The 15,248-nt window shown below is 35.7% G+C and overlaps 1 protein-coding gene across 1 annotated transcript; it reads right to left on the bottom strand.

Moving 5' to 3' along the window:
* Positions 1-3,152: 3,152 nt before the first annotated feature.
* LOC113780156 lies at positions 3,153-3,848 on the bottom strand. The gene has a single exon (XM_027325969.1). The coding sequence runs from the start codon at positions 3,846-3,848 to the stop codon at positions 3,153-3,155; it is 696 nt and encodes a 231-aa protein (XP_027181770.1).
* Between the last annotated feature and the right edge of the window lie 11,400 nt (positions 3,849-15,248).

A 15,248-nucleotide genomic window follows, 5' to 3' on the forward strand; every position in this document is an offset into this window, starting at 1 on the left:
ATGTAGTACTATGATGGATTGCGATGATTTATCCATCTCCACCTCTTTTGTTGGGAACTTGGACTGATATAGTAGTTTTTTACATCTTGGGTGGTTGTATTTTCTTTTCCTTGGGATGATTTTTTCAAAAAATGGCGGTTTAGTGTTTTTTGCTTGGTTTTCTCTTCTGTGCATGCAAAGTTGTTTTCCTTTTTTTTTTTTTTGCTTTGATTTGTGATTATAGGCCTTGAAGAATTGGTTATTTAGTGAGTTATGTGCTCATTTTCTTCTTTAAATTTTGCTTTAAACTGGACTCCATTTTTCAGTTTCTCTCATAAGCAGAATAACAAATATATGGTAATAGGTGGCTTGCTTAATCAGATGTATAATTTATATACTATAGAGCATAAATTAGCATTGAAATTTCTCTCTTTGATTGTGTTGTGTTGATCTCCTAATCGTTATTTTCAAGTACTTGCTTCTAAGAAATGTTGAAGAACAATTCGTAAGAGGAGTTGATTACAACTCGGATACAAATTACATCTAATTGAATTATATCTAATTGAATTACAACTCGGTTTCAAAATTAACTAAGGTTGTGATTTGATTGTTTGATTTTCCTTGGGCCTATAGTTAGATCATTCTCTTAATCTTCTCCAGCTTCTTTTTTGTGTTTAGATTTCCACTTTCTTGGACTCTGGCTTCAGAATAAGTAGATTGCTCCTATAATCCTTTTGTGTTCTCCATGAGAAGATCTTTGGTGGTTTGAAATGTTAGTGCATTTTTTTCCCTGGGAGATTTTTTAAAAAAACTGGTGGTTTAGTGCATTTTGCTTGGTTTCCTCTTCTTTTCTCGTTTCTGTGCATGCAAATTTATTTTTGTTTTTTTTTGTGATGTTTTGTTTGGATACTTTGGTGGTTCCAAGGCTTGAAGGATTGCTCATTTGTTATTAATTAGTGGATTCCATAAGAAATAGGTTCTGATTGATGAGAATCCAATTTTCATTGCAGTTTTGAATTTTTTTGAGTTTTTACCTCAAATTTTTGGGTTGAATTGCTTTTGGTGTTTGACAATATGATTTATGAAGGAAATTTTGTGCTTGTTGTCTCTTGATGTTGTATAAAACTGAAATTCTTTGTGTGTCTGTTTTTCTATTGAAGGAATAAAATTTGGATTGTGAAAAATGATGTTCTTAATAGTTGTCATGGTCTTGTGCATACTTTACATTGTGGGACTAATATTTTGCAATGGAGTCAAGAGATTAATTTGCATTGTGGGGTATATTGGCTATTCATACTTATGCGGTTTATGATTATCCTTGTGATTTTTACTACAGAATGTTGAACTGGGTGATCATGTGGCTGAGCAACTAAGAAGAAGGAATCTGTTATGCTGTGTTAGGCATTCATGTAGTCTGATTAGAAGTGTGACTCAAATGTTAAATTGATTATTGTAATCATTTAATTTGTTCAGCCTTTTTCCAGAGAACAGTTTTAGTAGATATTTTGAGTTAAATGTGTAGTTATCCTTGTTATAAAGAACTCAACCACAAATATTTTGTAGTAGCTAGGTTGTTGATTAATATGGCTCAAATGCCATTTCAGTTGTACGTGGCTTACTTTTTTATGTGTTTGTGTACAGTTTTTTTTTTCATTTTATGCTAATCTGTTTTATGGGTGATCATTTGTAACTGTCAAATTCTTGGCTTGCAATAAGTGATTTATGTCTTAAACTACAGGCAAATAAACGAACTGCTTTAAATATGGAAGAAGTAATTTTGTATTTCGTAAGTAAAGTCACCTCACATTGCTTCACATAGCAGATTTTGTGTTGCATTTAGCATTAGAAGCTTGATGTTTAGGAAGTAGTTGGAATTTTTTAGCGAATCAAGGTTTCATAATGCATGTTTAGACACAAAATTGGCATTAAGCTACTGATTGTACTTATCCAATTTTGATAGTGAATGTTTGAATGTTTTTCTGTAACTTTGATGTCCACTTTTTCGTTTTCAACTAATAATTAATCAGTGCAATTTCTTTTATAAATAGTTTTTATATGCAAAACAAATTACTGAATAGATTTAACTCTATAGACTACATGTTCAAGGATCTATCCTTTTTGGATTTTACTAATAATCAGCATATCTTTTATGGATAAATTATTATTTTTAATATTTCATATATTTTGCTTTTTGCTCTATATAAAATTGGGCAGGGCATTTTACATTTTCATCGTGCGAAGCGCATTTATGCTTCTTAGTTGTAGTTAAAGTTTTTAAAAAAATTGTAGCAGACAAATTTAGCCAAAAATTTGCTTGCCAAACAAGGCTTTTGTTATGCGTAAGTTTTGAAAAAGAAAATTAGATATACTTCAATGAAAAGAGAAACTATTTTTTCGAATGTATTTTATAATTTTGTTAATAATTAATATCCATGATCAAAAGATTGGAGGCACTGAATAAAACACATAGGTAAATTATTGGGAGATCTATATTAAATAGTTATCAATTAGTACGCTACCTATATATGTAGTAGGAAAATATATATTTTTTAGAAGAGAATAAAACTCTAACTAAAAAAATTTAGGAGAGAAGAAAACTCTCACTAGACAATCCTAAAAGACAAGAAACTCTCATTAGAAAATCTTAAGAGAGATTTTATTCACACAATTAAAAAAAAAAAGCTATAGAGAGGGCTCCGCCAATGGAGAAAAATCAGAAAAAATTGATCTCTCTCCTAGAGGAGAGTTGAAGGGAGTTTTAGTTAGAGAGTTTTTTCTAAAGAGAAGGAAGAGAGAGGGAGGAGAGAAGGGGTTAATTCGAATGATTATTTCTTTTCTTTTGATAATTAGTACGCTACCTATGTATAGGAAAATACATAATTTTTTTGATTAAATCTTATATACACTGACAGTGTATACGCTATTACCATTGGATCTATAACACGTGTAAAAATTAGATTTTAAATTCAAATTTTACATAATTGTCGTCATCCAAGATTGACAGTGTATACACTATTAGTAGAGGTGGCAAAATGGGCGGGATTTGCTTGGATTTGAGATGGAACAGAGTCATATGGGTTTGGGTCCAACATTTTTTTTCTTCCGGAAACGATAGAGATTTTATTGCTAATAAAAAGATAGTACAATATATGAGCAAGGGCTCAATTTGGACTTTACAAAAGTGTACTAAGACACAGAAGGTCTAGAATCTCCTCATCAAAGTGAAAGTGCATTGCTAGCTTACTTAACCTCTTACTTATGCTATTACCTTCAACAGGTAGGCTATCAAATGAGCATCTCCTAAACAAAGAGCTGATGTGTCTTATGTCCTCCAGGTGGCCTGCTATGCACATGTCCCTTGAAGCTTGACATTTGATCAATCGTAACACCTGAGAGCATGATAGTAGAATCTTAATGTACTGCCATCCTTGTGCCATTATCTTGCATAGAGTTAGTTGTAGCGCCAAAAAATGATCCAACGTAACAGAACCAGTGCTCCTCTCCTTCAACGCCCAGGCTGCACATATCTGGCTTTGAGTGTTTTGTACTGTGATGCCAATTCCCATATTCTGCCCTTCAGTATGTTGGCCAACTGCAATAGATATGGTCCGTATGTTGTCATTTTCCCCCACCATTTCATCTTGGACTTCTGCTGTCTCTGTTTCTGAGATGCTCAGCTGCTGCTCTATCCGTTGGGCTTGTTGGAATTCCTCCCACTCCTTTACAGCTTTGGTAATTACTGCCATGGGATGCTTATGTTTCTCTTCAAATTCAACTTCATTCCTTGCTTTCCAGATTTGCCACAAAATTTCCACAGTCAATGCTATATGTTGCATTCCATCCTTACGGCTCTTCACCTCCATCAGCATGGTCCACCACCTTCTGAAATCACTTGTATATTCCGTCAGTCCATCCCACTATAATGGAGCCATTTGCCATATCAGTGTTGCCTTTCTGCAATGGAAGAAAATGTGTTCTATTGTCTCACTGTTGTCTCCATATGTTTTGCATATTAGGTCACCTTTTCCAATTCTTCTAACAATGGTTTCTCTTCCTGGTAATGTTTGTTGTAAGCACCTCCATAAAAACAACTTTTGCTTATGCTTAATCCTCATTTTCCATAGCTGTTTCCATACTTTTTCACAGCCACCTGCCCAACTTGTTTCTCCCCCTACCCGCATGTGTGGTGTGCCCTGCAGATTCTCTCTTGCCAGTGCTTTATATGCTGAACTGACTGTGTAATTTCCATTGTTACTATTGCTCCAAAAGTAACTGTCAGCCCTGCCTGTTATGCTTATAGGCATTTTGAGTATTAACCTTGCTTCGTGTTGGCTAAATGTCCTAAAAAGGAGTACTGAGTTCCATCTAAAATTAGATATCAACTCACTTACTCGACTGATGTTGCATCCTGGAGGTTTAGGGGACTGAATTTTACCATCCTTGCCTTCTTGTAACCATGCATCCTCCCAGATTCTAATGCTTTTCCCATTTCCAATTCTTTTCCTTGCTCCTTTCTTCACTCCCTCTCTTGCCCCCATCAGACTTTTCCATATCCAGGATGAGTTACACTTTACTTCACAGCTCAATAGTGATGTCTTAGGATAGTATCTAGCTTTCAAGACTTTACTCATCAATAAATTTGGACATGTGAGGAGTCTCCAAATTTGTTTTCCCAGTAGAGCTTGATTGAAACTTTGGAGATCTTTGAAGCCTAATCCACCAATGCTTTTGTCGGTTGTTATCCTTTTCCAGGAGTACCAGTGAATTTTCCTTTTTCCATTCTCTTCTCCCCACCAAAATCTGGCCATCAATCCATTAATTTCTTTGCATAACTTAACTGGGAGCTTAAAAACGACATTACATAAGTTGGCATTGCCATTGTTATGGCTTTCAGCAAGACTTCTTTCCCTGCTTAGACTTAACTGTTTATTGCACCAGTTAGAGACCGTCTTCTGACATTTATCTCTGATGAAACAAAAAATTTGGTCTTTCATTTTTGTGACAACCATTGGCAGCCCCAAGTACTTTCCCTGCTTTACCACCCTTATGTTCCCTAAGATGCTACAGATCTCTCCTTGTTTGTATTGCTCCACATTCTTACTGAAGAAAACTGAAGACTTATCCATGTTAATCATCTGGCCTAATCCTCTTCCATACGTCTTTAATATTCCCATCACTACTTCAGCCTGAGTTTTGTCCGCTTTGCAAAAGATCAAAGAATCGTCTGCAAAGAAAATGTGAGTTGTTGACGGTCCATGTCTGCTGATTTTCATCCCGGTCAATCTTTTGTTCCTCTCTGCTTGGGCCAGCAATTTCGAAAAGCCTTCTGAAATGAGCAGGAATAGGTAAGGTGATAGTGGATCACCTTGTCTAATTCCTCTGGAGGGTATCACATAGCCTTTAGGTTCCCCATTGATGTTGAAAGAAAAAGAAACTGTTGAAACACACTCCATTATCCAGTTGATCCATGTACTACAAAATCCCATTTTTTCCATGATTGCTTCCAAATATCCCCACTCCACTCTGTCATAAGCTTTCGACATATCTAACTTTAGAGCCATAAAACCTTGTGGACCTTGCCTTTTGTTTTTGAGAAAATGTAAGTACTCATGAGATATAATAACATTATCCAGAATTTGTCTTCCAGGAACGAAAGCTGCCTGGTTTTTGCTAATGCATCTTTCCAAAACTTTTTTCAATCTATTTGCCAAAATTTTGGAAATGATTTTGTAAAGCACATTACAAAGGCTTATTGGCCTGAACTGTTTAACCTCAGTGGGGTTATCTACTTTGGGGATAAGGGATATAATGGTGTGGTTTGTTGCCTTCAACATATGGCCAGAATGGAAGAAGCTCTTATGGCTTGGATGACATCTGGTTTGAGAATGTGCCAAAATTTATGAAAGAAAAGTGGTGTCATTCCATCTGGGCCAAGAGCTTTGGTTGGGTGCATAGAAAAAAGTGCTTCTTTGATTTCTTTCTCCTTAACAGGCTGAGTGAGGTCTGTGTTCATGTGGTTAGTAATGGTTTGTGCTATTCCCTCTAGAACCACATCTGAAGGATTCGTTCCCTTACTACTGAAAAGGTCAAAGAATTGCTTCACAAACTTCTTCTCCAATTTCGTCATCTGACTTAGCCCAGGAGCTGTCCAGCCTTTGTATCTTTTGCATGCAGTTGCGCTTCCTACGACCGTTTACCCTTGCATGGAAAAAATGAGTATTCCTATCCCCTTTCTTAAGCCATTGAACTCTAGATTTTTGGCTCTAGAAAAGCTCCTCTTCCTCATAAGCTTCCTTAAGTTGCATTTTAAGAGCCTTTTTTCTTTCCCGTATGTCCTCACACTCAGAGGTTTGGAGATCACTCAAGAGTTTTTTAAGGCTTTTAATTTTCTTCCTAGCATTTCCTGGAAAGTTGTTCTCCATTTCAAAATGGCTAGCCTACATTTTGCTATCTTCCTATGCACTTTATACATATTAGAGCCTGATTGTTCCTCCTCCCACGCCTGCTTCACTACTTGTTGCAGTCCTTCTTTTTTCAGCCATCTTCTATCAAACAGGAACCTACTTTTCCTCTTCCCTTGTAGAGGATTGGAGTCTAGAAAGATCATGCTATGATTAGAGCCAAAATTTTCAATGTGTTTGACTGTCGTTCGGTCAAAAATTTGGCTCCAAGCACTACTCGCCAATGATCTATTGAGCCTTTGTTTAATCTCACTCTCTTGAGCCTAGTGATTACTCCAAGTCCAGGGATTGCCTTCATATCCTAAATCAATAAGGCCATTTTGTTCAATAAAGCTCCTAAAGTATTTGAAAGTTCCTTCCTCCCTTTTTCTACCCATCATTTCTCCTCATTTGATATGATGTCATTGAAATCGCCAGTAATCACCCATCTAGAACCCCATAAAATTTTCCTTCTCTCCACCACTTCCCACTGGCGTCTCCTGATTTGGTCATCAGTGCTAGCAAAAATTCCTATGAACCACCAGTCTACATCATGTTCAGTGTCCATTATGTGAATTTCCATGGTGAAAGCAGTGGTTTTGACCTCCAAAACTTTCACTTCAGTATTCCACAATATAGCCATGCCCCCTGATTTATTCATAGATTCCACCACCACACACTCTTCGAATCTCAGCTTCCTTTGAACTTTCTCCATGAATTGTTTTCTATTTTTAGTCTCACACAAAAAGACCATATTTGGGGAGAGGAGGTTGTAAGCCCCCCTCAACTGAGGAATTGTCAAGGGGCTCCCAGCACCTTGACAATTCCACACCAGTGCTTTCATTTATCCATTGGTGACCAGGTTGGGTTGGTCACCTCCCCCTTTCCAAGGTTTGCACTGCTTGCTTGATCTGCTTCCCTCTTTCTCTTTTTTCCAACTAATTCTGTCACTACTGCATCCTCCATTACTTCATCCACTAGCTGGAATTTTCTCTTGCCAGCAGAATTCGTAGAGTTCCCACATTTCTGTGCATCTGCCAACAGTTTTCTTTTGATCACTGGAGTTCTTAAAGTTTTGGATCTAGATCTTCTAGTTGTTGATAGTTTATTTGTCTCCTCTAAGACCTCCGACTGTTCTTCCACCTGCATGTTCTCAGTTATCTGTTCCTTTAATACGTGATCCACTGGCCTTTCCAACACTATGTTGAGATTACCTCCACGAATATTCCATGCAGAAGTTTCCGGTTCCTGAGTCTCTTTACCCACTTTAGCTTCCTTACTCTCCTCCTTGTCTGTCAACTTGGCTTTGGCTTGAGTTAATAGGATGGATTCTGCCTGTTCACCACTCTTATTTTGCACATTTTCGTTTCTCAGAATCTCTAGAACACTAGTCATATTCCTCTCTACTAACTCCCTTCCATTTGGTTTTGGAATAAGCTCTCCATCCTTAAATCCCCACCTTTGCTTGCTAGGAGATATAGATGCAGGTTGTGGACCTCTTGATTCCTTTTGCAGTGATGATTTCCCCCCCCAGCTCTGAGCCATGGTCCAAATTGGTTATCCTGCTGACCTTTTCCCAGTTGTATTCCATCTGAGCAATTCCTTTCACCATGTCCTATTTTGCCACATGTGTAGCAGAAATCAGGACATCTTTCGTACTTGAAGCTTAGCCATTTCACTTTCCCTTCCAGTTTAACCGTAGTACCCCTCATGGGAGGTTCAGAGATATCTGCCAAAACCAGAATTTTAATGTGTCTACCTTCTTTGCCCCCTCCTTAGGGTATGATCACTTCTTTTGTTTCATGGAAACTGAAGCTATTTTCTTTCCCACTTCCTTTGATATCCAGTGCACTGGGAGGTTCTAAACTTGAATCCATAATGGGGCTATATTAAATTCAGCTTCATTCTCTTCAAATCCTTCAAACCACGGTCTGATAACAAGCATCTGGCTATCAATAACCCACGGACCCCCTGTATAAATCCATTCCCTATCCTTCACATTGGGTATGAAAAACTGAAAGGTATTGACTCCTACCTCCACCACCCTTAGGCCTTTGGGATAACCCCATGCTAGAGTTACAAAATTTTTAACTCCCACAAAGTTGATAACTTTTTCACCTTTTATCTTCCCTACCAGGCTTTCCTCACATTCCTTTACATTGGGACTTACATCCCCCAATTCTAGTTTTATACCACCCAATTCTTTTGTAGATAAAGCAAATTTTTGCAATATCTCAGTTATTTCCTCTGCCATAGAAACCTACTAGGGTTCTATAAGGGAATATCATAAAAAAGCTCAGACCAGGGTAAAGAACCAGAGTTTAAGAAAGCGAAAACAGGGGTGACCTTCTAAACTCTTCTGATCAGTGTATGGGTTACACTAAAGGTAATGAACAGCTCAGGTGAATAAAGCCAAAGTAACTAACTTACTATCAAACCACCACAGAAAAACATAGAAAAACCACACTGTTAAAAACTGAGTGTTTGTCCAAAGCAAAAAGTAAAGCTGAGCCTTCACTTTAAACGCAAACCATTTTCCAAGGTTTCACCTTTTTTAATAATTACTTTTTTTTCTTTTAAAACCAATAAATAAAAACAAACGGATGAAAAGTGACAAAAAGATGCTTACTCCTACCCCGCAAGAGTACTTACAGGAGTCGGCAAGATCCTCTTGGTAAAAGCTTTAAGGTTGTCTGTCGATGCTTGAGACCCGACAGAGTAAATTGTAGATCCTGGTACTGCTGCTTCTTTATTTGCACCAGTCAGAACTAAAGATGAGATCTTGTCGGGAGTTCTTTAATGCTGACATTGAGTCTATTGGATTCACTTAAATGCTGAAACAACGAATTTTGTTGTCTTCCAGATGGTAATTTTAGAGCCCTATTGTTTTACTAAGTTCAGACAGAGAGTTATGCCAACCTCCCAAGGAAGGAGATTTGCACACTTCCCAATAGAGAGAAAGTTTGAACTCCCAAGAAGAGAGAAAGTTTGCACTTGTTGAATATTGGGTCCAACCTTACCCGTATGTGTTTTGGGACTAATTTGGGCGGGATCACTTTGGGATGGGTTTAGATTGATCCCGTACAATGCCCAAATCTATTTTCTACATATTTTTTTTCCTTTAATTCATTTTTTATTTTTTATATAATTTTAATATTTTTGATTTATTAAATTTCTTTTAGTTTTATTAAATAAACATGCAAGTGCCTTTTACGTAGGATTCCCACCAAAAATTGGATTAACAAATAAAGGACAAGATAGATATACATTCATATTCCAACATATATCAAGATGGCCAAGGTACTTAGGGTGTTGAATATTTATGCTCATCATTGTCCAAGGATGACGGTCTAAACTGACTGAAATGTTGGAAATTCTTGTGGATAATGACTAGGAAGACTACTAGATTATATTTGCTGGTATGACTATAAAAATTGTTAAAGATAATTTTTGAATTTAAGACTCCGTTTGGATTGGCTATTTTTTCAAAAAATAAGTTTTTCAAATACAATATTACAGTAATATACAATAACTCAAAAAACATTCCATCCATATTCGTATATCAAATATTTCAAAAAAATTTTATAGTAAACATTTTTCATATACACTGCTAAAAAAAATTTCAAAAACACCCCCCCAAAAATAGTTAATCCAAACGGAGCCCATGCTATTTGAGCCCAATGGGTACCCAAGTATTTCTCAAAATTTTCCATCAATTAATGAGTACAATTGTGATTTGTCCCATTTTAAACCCAATATCAAATTTCAGTACCCATCCCGCCCAAAGTCCCCATGGGCATGGGTAACCCATTGGAACTTGGGACAAATTGCCACCTCTAACTATTAGTATAAAAAAGATTAATATATTTTTTTATTCAAATGTTTGACTGAGAGAATATTCTTATGTCCCTTAACTCAATTTAGTAAGAAAATGTATATATAATCCCAACTTTAGCCTTAATTGTAAATATTTGCTGCTTAAACTTGATCGCAATTGGATGGAAATGTCTGCAACCAAGAAAGGTTTCTCCCTTGATAGTAGTACGGAGCTCAGTACTTCAAACTACTTTAGTTATGCTTCACTTAGATTGAGAAATTTGATTAAGAATTTGAAATCTGCTCAAATAATTCTAATTCTTTAGATATCTTAAGAGGCATTTGGATTTATAATTTACAGATTGTATAAAATACATTTTAAATGTTAAAATAATTGATAATTTATAAATTCAAATCACTTTAAAATAATCTAAATAATTAAAGAAATATAAGAGAATTTCAAATTTTTCATTAAGTCTTTTGATCGGACGCAACCTAAGAGACTTGCAATTAATTGACACAAGTTTGCATTGGACTGTTTGGTTAGTTACATTGGTTTGCAAAGCTGTTTCTGCCTTGACATATGGGCCAGAATGTCGGTCAAAGTGCTCTGCACAGGCCCATGTATCCAACTCATGTCATGGGTCTGCGAGTCTTCTACAATTTTCGGCCGCCTTGGGAAGTCCAGGTATATGAGGTCCATCATTTACATTTTTATTTAAATTTTTTGGTGATTGCTCTCAATTCTTGATTTAAGTTATATAGTATCCTGGTTGCAGTTTGTACATGCTCCTGTGAACTTGTGGTACCATTGCTGAATTTCTTTCAGCTTTTAGGTAAAATTTTATATTCAAATCCAAACAAATAGGTCAACATAATTGTTGTGTCTTTGTAGAATAATTTTTACAGAAAATATTATTGTAACACTTTTGTTTAGAGTATATTCCATCAATTTTTTTTTTTTAGAGAAGGTCTAAGGAATTAACTAATGTCTGCCAAGTGGACTTAGACTGTCTAGCTAGTTTTTGCAGAGGAATCCACGAGGCTCACGCCTCCAGTGCAAGTCCAACATCCTGCGGTGATGGCTTTTGTGATGGTGCAATTGGAATCATAGTTATTAAACTCGGCCCGGGGAAGAACCCGGTGAAAAAGGTGGGTCAGCGGGTTACTGGTTCAACCAGTGGGTGAGTGGTCCAATCGGTGGGTCACTAAATATATTTAAATATGATGTCTTATAATTTTTTATATGGTTGAAATTATAATAAACTATGTCTTAGTAAATGTTCAATTAGTCTAATTTATTATAGAATCATTAATTCTTATAAGAATCAACAAAACTTAAATTTGCCTTATGGAAATTTCATTATTTTTAACAAACTTTTGGTTTTAACTTATGGAAATAAACTAGATAATGTTATTTTATTAAAATTTGCCTTATGGAATTCGGGAAATAAATAAAATTTTATTAAAAGATTTCAAATAAATTTTGTTTTGAAGAAATAAAATAAGAATAAAAGTCTAATATATAATATAAGAAGGACCAAACAACTAACAAATGGATTGTTGGTCTAGTGGTGATTGCACTGCATTCTTATACTTGAGGTTCCAAGTTTGAACCATCAATGCAACATTTTCTAAAAAAATTTTTGCATGGCAACCGGGTTCCTCAGAAAACTGGCGGGTTCAACGGGTTGACCAGTTGAACCACCGGTTCGTCAAAAAGTCAACGGTTCTATTGTCCAAACGATCTAATTAGCAATCCGGTCCGGTTCTATGCCCGGTTCACCGGGTTGACCGGTTGAACCGTCGGGCCGGGTCGGGTTTAATAACTATGATTGGAATATATGATGCCCATAAGCTTGAGGCTCGATGTTGGGCAGCACCCCTCGGCATACAATACGGAATTTCCTTGGCATTTTCCTTATCTTTATAAAAATATATTACTATAAAATATAATCATATTTCATCCCCTTTTTTTTTGGTGTAATGCCTGACCATCTTTTACATTTTTTTAATTTTCTTTTCTTTTTGGTGATTGATCGTGTATTTAATGGTAGCACTGCTCAATTTCTTTCAGCTATCAGACAAAAATCATATCCAAATCGAAACGAAAGGTTCTACAAAATTTGCGTTTTGGTATGCAGAGTTCAAATTTGGTAGTAATGTTTCTTTTACATTTTTTTCTTTTTTATTTTCTTCCAAGAGTTAAACACTTAACTGTAAAGCTATGTTCCTTGTTAGTCTCAGACTCTCAGCTAAACATTAAACGCGAAGGATACATTATTGACTAAATATTGAAAGAAATTTTTTTAACCACTGATTTATTTGTAGATGTCAATATTTATCAGTTATGTTTGCAAATTTACACCCTCTGTCTTTCTCGTGGGGGTCTGCCTTTGGGCATTTTAAAGCATAGTATTTTATTGAATCCCTAGCCATAAGAGGAGAAACTCCTCCAGCTTTTTCTTCTACTATTACTCTCCCATGCACAAACAATATGAAAATTTTGACTCGCCAAATCACCTGACTTGTATTTTAAATGAAATTGTTATTTGCTGTGCTCAAGAAATCATCATGTTAACCTATATAACCCCTATGCAGATCAGCTCCAAATTGATTTTTTCTTGTAAATTGCTGGTATCTTGACATATTCAGGATAGGAATTCGAATCACTTTAGGTGAAAGGTCACCTATACTCCATGGGCCATTTTTGAGTTCCAAAAGAAATTCAAGGATGTGAATTACACTTTCTTGTGTTTATTTACTTTTTCTAATTAATCTTATATTTTTAAATGTGGATGGCCTAAAGTAGTAGTATTATGAGAAAAATTAGAATTGTAGTCAAATCCCAATATCTTCTTTATTTAATCCAATATATAGCAAATGACTAAATTCATATCGACTGAGTATGGTATAAATTAGGGGTGGCAAAATTATCCGCTAACTCGAAAACTCGCCATATCCGATCCGAAAATTAGGATATCCGATTTTTATTATTTGATCGGGTTAAAAGAGAATCGGGTACCTGTTAAGATGCAGGGTTGGTTAGGGTCACATAATTAAAAACCTGCGAGTACCCGACCCATTCCGCATATATATTTTTTTATTTTTATTTTATACACACACACTATAAAATAATCATTTAGAACTAAATAAGTAATTTTATTGAATAAATTGCATTAAAAATATGAGAAACTATAGTTTATTTGCAAGATTCATTTGTAGAGGACATGATCTTATATTTTATAGAAAATAGTTTAATTAATATGGAACATATATTTTAAAAATTGTGCTACTTATTTCAAACTTTTATAGATTTTGAATTCTTTTAAATTTTTTCTCTATCTTACATTCTCTTCACATGCTTGTTTCTTGGTGCGAAACTTTTTTTTTAGAAAAAAATTTTCATTAAATTTTAGATGAATTAATGTGTAAAATATAAAATTAAATTAATAAGCATCATTTTTTAAAAAAATTAAATGATAAATGGGGCGGGGCGGGTACCCATTGATCCGATCCTATTTCAGCTGGTACCCACTGATATGTGGGGCGAGTAAGAGTCAGAAAATGACTAACACGCAAGTTACGGGTCGAGTCAGCCAAATGGTAGATCGAAAGGATGGCGCCCCGCCCCGCCCCGCTTCCCCAGCAGGGGCATCCGCGGAACTAATAAAAATTTGTTATATAATTTTATTATAATTAAAATTTAGCAAATACTCAAGTACTAAAAAATCAACATATCGCCAAATTATTATTCATTGTAATTTCACAATTGAAATTTATAAAAACAATCAAACAAAATTTATTTGAATACAATCTAACGTGATGAAATAAATACAACTAAAGTAGTCAAGTTTTCACTTTTGGCACAAATACAATCACTAATTCATTATTGTGCTTGTGCTTTTTGTTTGAGAAAAAAAAATGTTATTGTATTAAGTGTAATTAGGGATTGAGTATAAATGTATAAGTAAATTTAGTATAACCAATTAATAATTTGTATTAGTACACATATATAATTATTAGTATAATTGATAATATCAATTATATTACATGTACTAATATACATTATATAATACATATAACTAATAATATCATTATCATAAGCTTGTAACTAATTAAATTATCTACTATATATATAATTTTATATATTTATATATTTTATATATTTATTTTTTAAAGTGGGTGACGGGGCGGGGGACCAACCTCGCCCCATTAGCACCCTGCGGGCACACCCGCCCCCATTGCCATCCTTAGATGGGACGGGCACTCGACCCGCGCCCACCCCTAGTATGAATTAGGTAATAGTGTTGGTCTTTTCCACACTTATAGGACAGTACACAAATAGTTTATTACGTAACACATGCATATGCTGACCCACCCATATGTAATTGTATTACCAAATTCTCAGGTTCGGGATGTGCTCAATTTTGTGCCATTCCTCTCCTCCCATTTCACACCGTGGTAGTAGTAGATGGCACGTATCTATAGTCAAATTTTGGAGTGTTGTCATCATTTGAATGCTGGATGGAAGTGTTTCAAGCTTCGGACATTTGAGTAGTGTCAGGTGTTGAAGAGAAGTGAGGTGGTCTCCAAACCAGTCTGGCAATGAGGTTAGATTGTCCTTTTCAATTAAGGCTTTTATTATCCTTTTCACATCAAAATCCTCTGAAACCGAAACCCAGAGTTTTAGCTCAAAGTGCTCTATTACGCGCTTATCAATGAAGACTAATTGGGCAAGTGTTGTCTTTCCAAGGCCTCCAGTACCCACTATAGGGACTACCGATACATTTTGGTTATTGCTAACTTGATTCACCAATATTCCTACAATCTTATCCTTTTCCTTCTCCCTTCCAATGACTTGTTCAGGTTCATTTAGCAAGGAACCAGTCTCACGCATGGTTCGAAGACTCGGCCGAGACGGAGACGACTCGGCCCGAGACGAGACCGCGACGAAATGTTTCCGAGATACGTGACAGGCTGAGACGTCACCGTGAAGGGTTGAAACGGCCG

This window comes from Coffea eugenioides, chromosome 8 (assembly GCF_003713205.1).
Source record: "Coffea eugenioides isolate CCC68of chromosome 8, Ceug_1.0, whole genome shotgun sequence".
NCBI classification, from domain to species: domain Eukaryota; kingdom Viridiplantae; phylum Streptophyta; class Magnoliopsida; order Gentianales; family Rubiaceae; genus Coffea; species Coffea eugenioides.

What these genes read in the sequence shown, in the direction of transcription:
- LOC113780156 (XM_027325969.1), bottom strand. Translation starts at nt 3,848, where the DNA reads ATGCTGATGGAGGTGAAGAGCCGTAAGGATGGAATGCAACATATAGCA.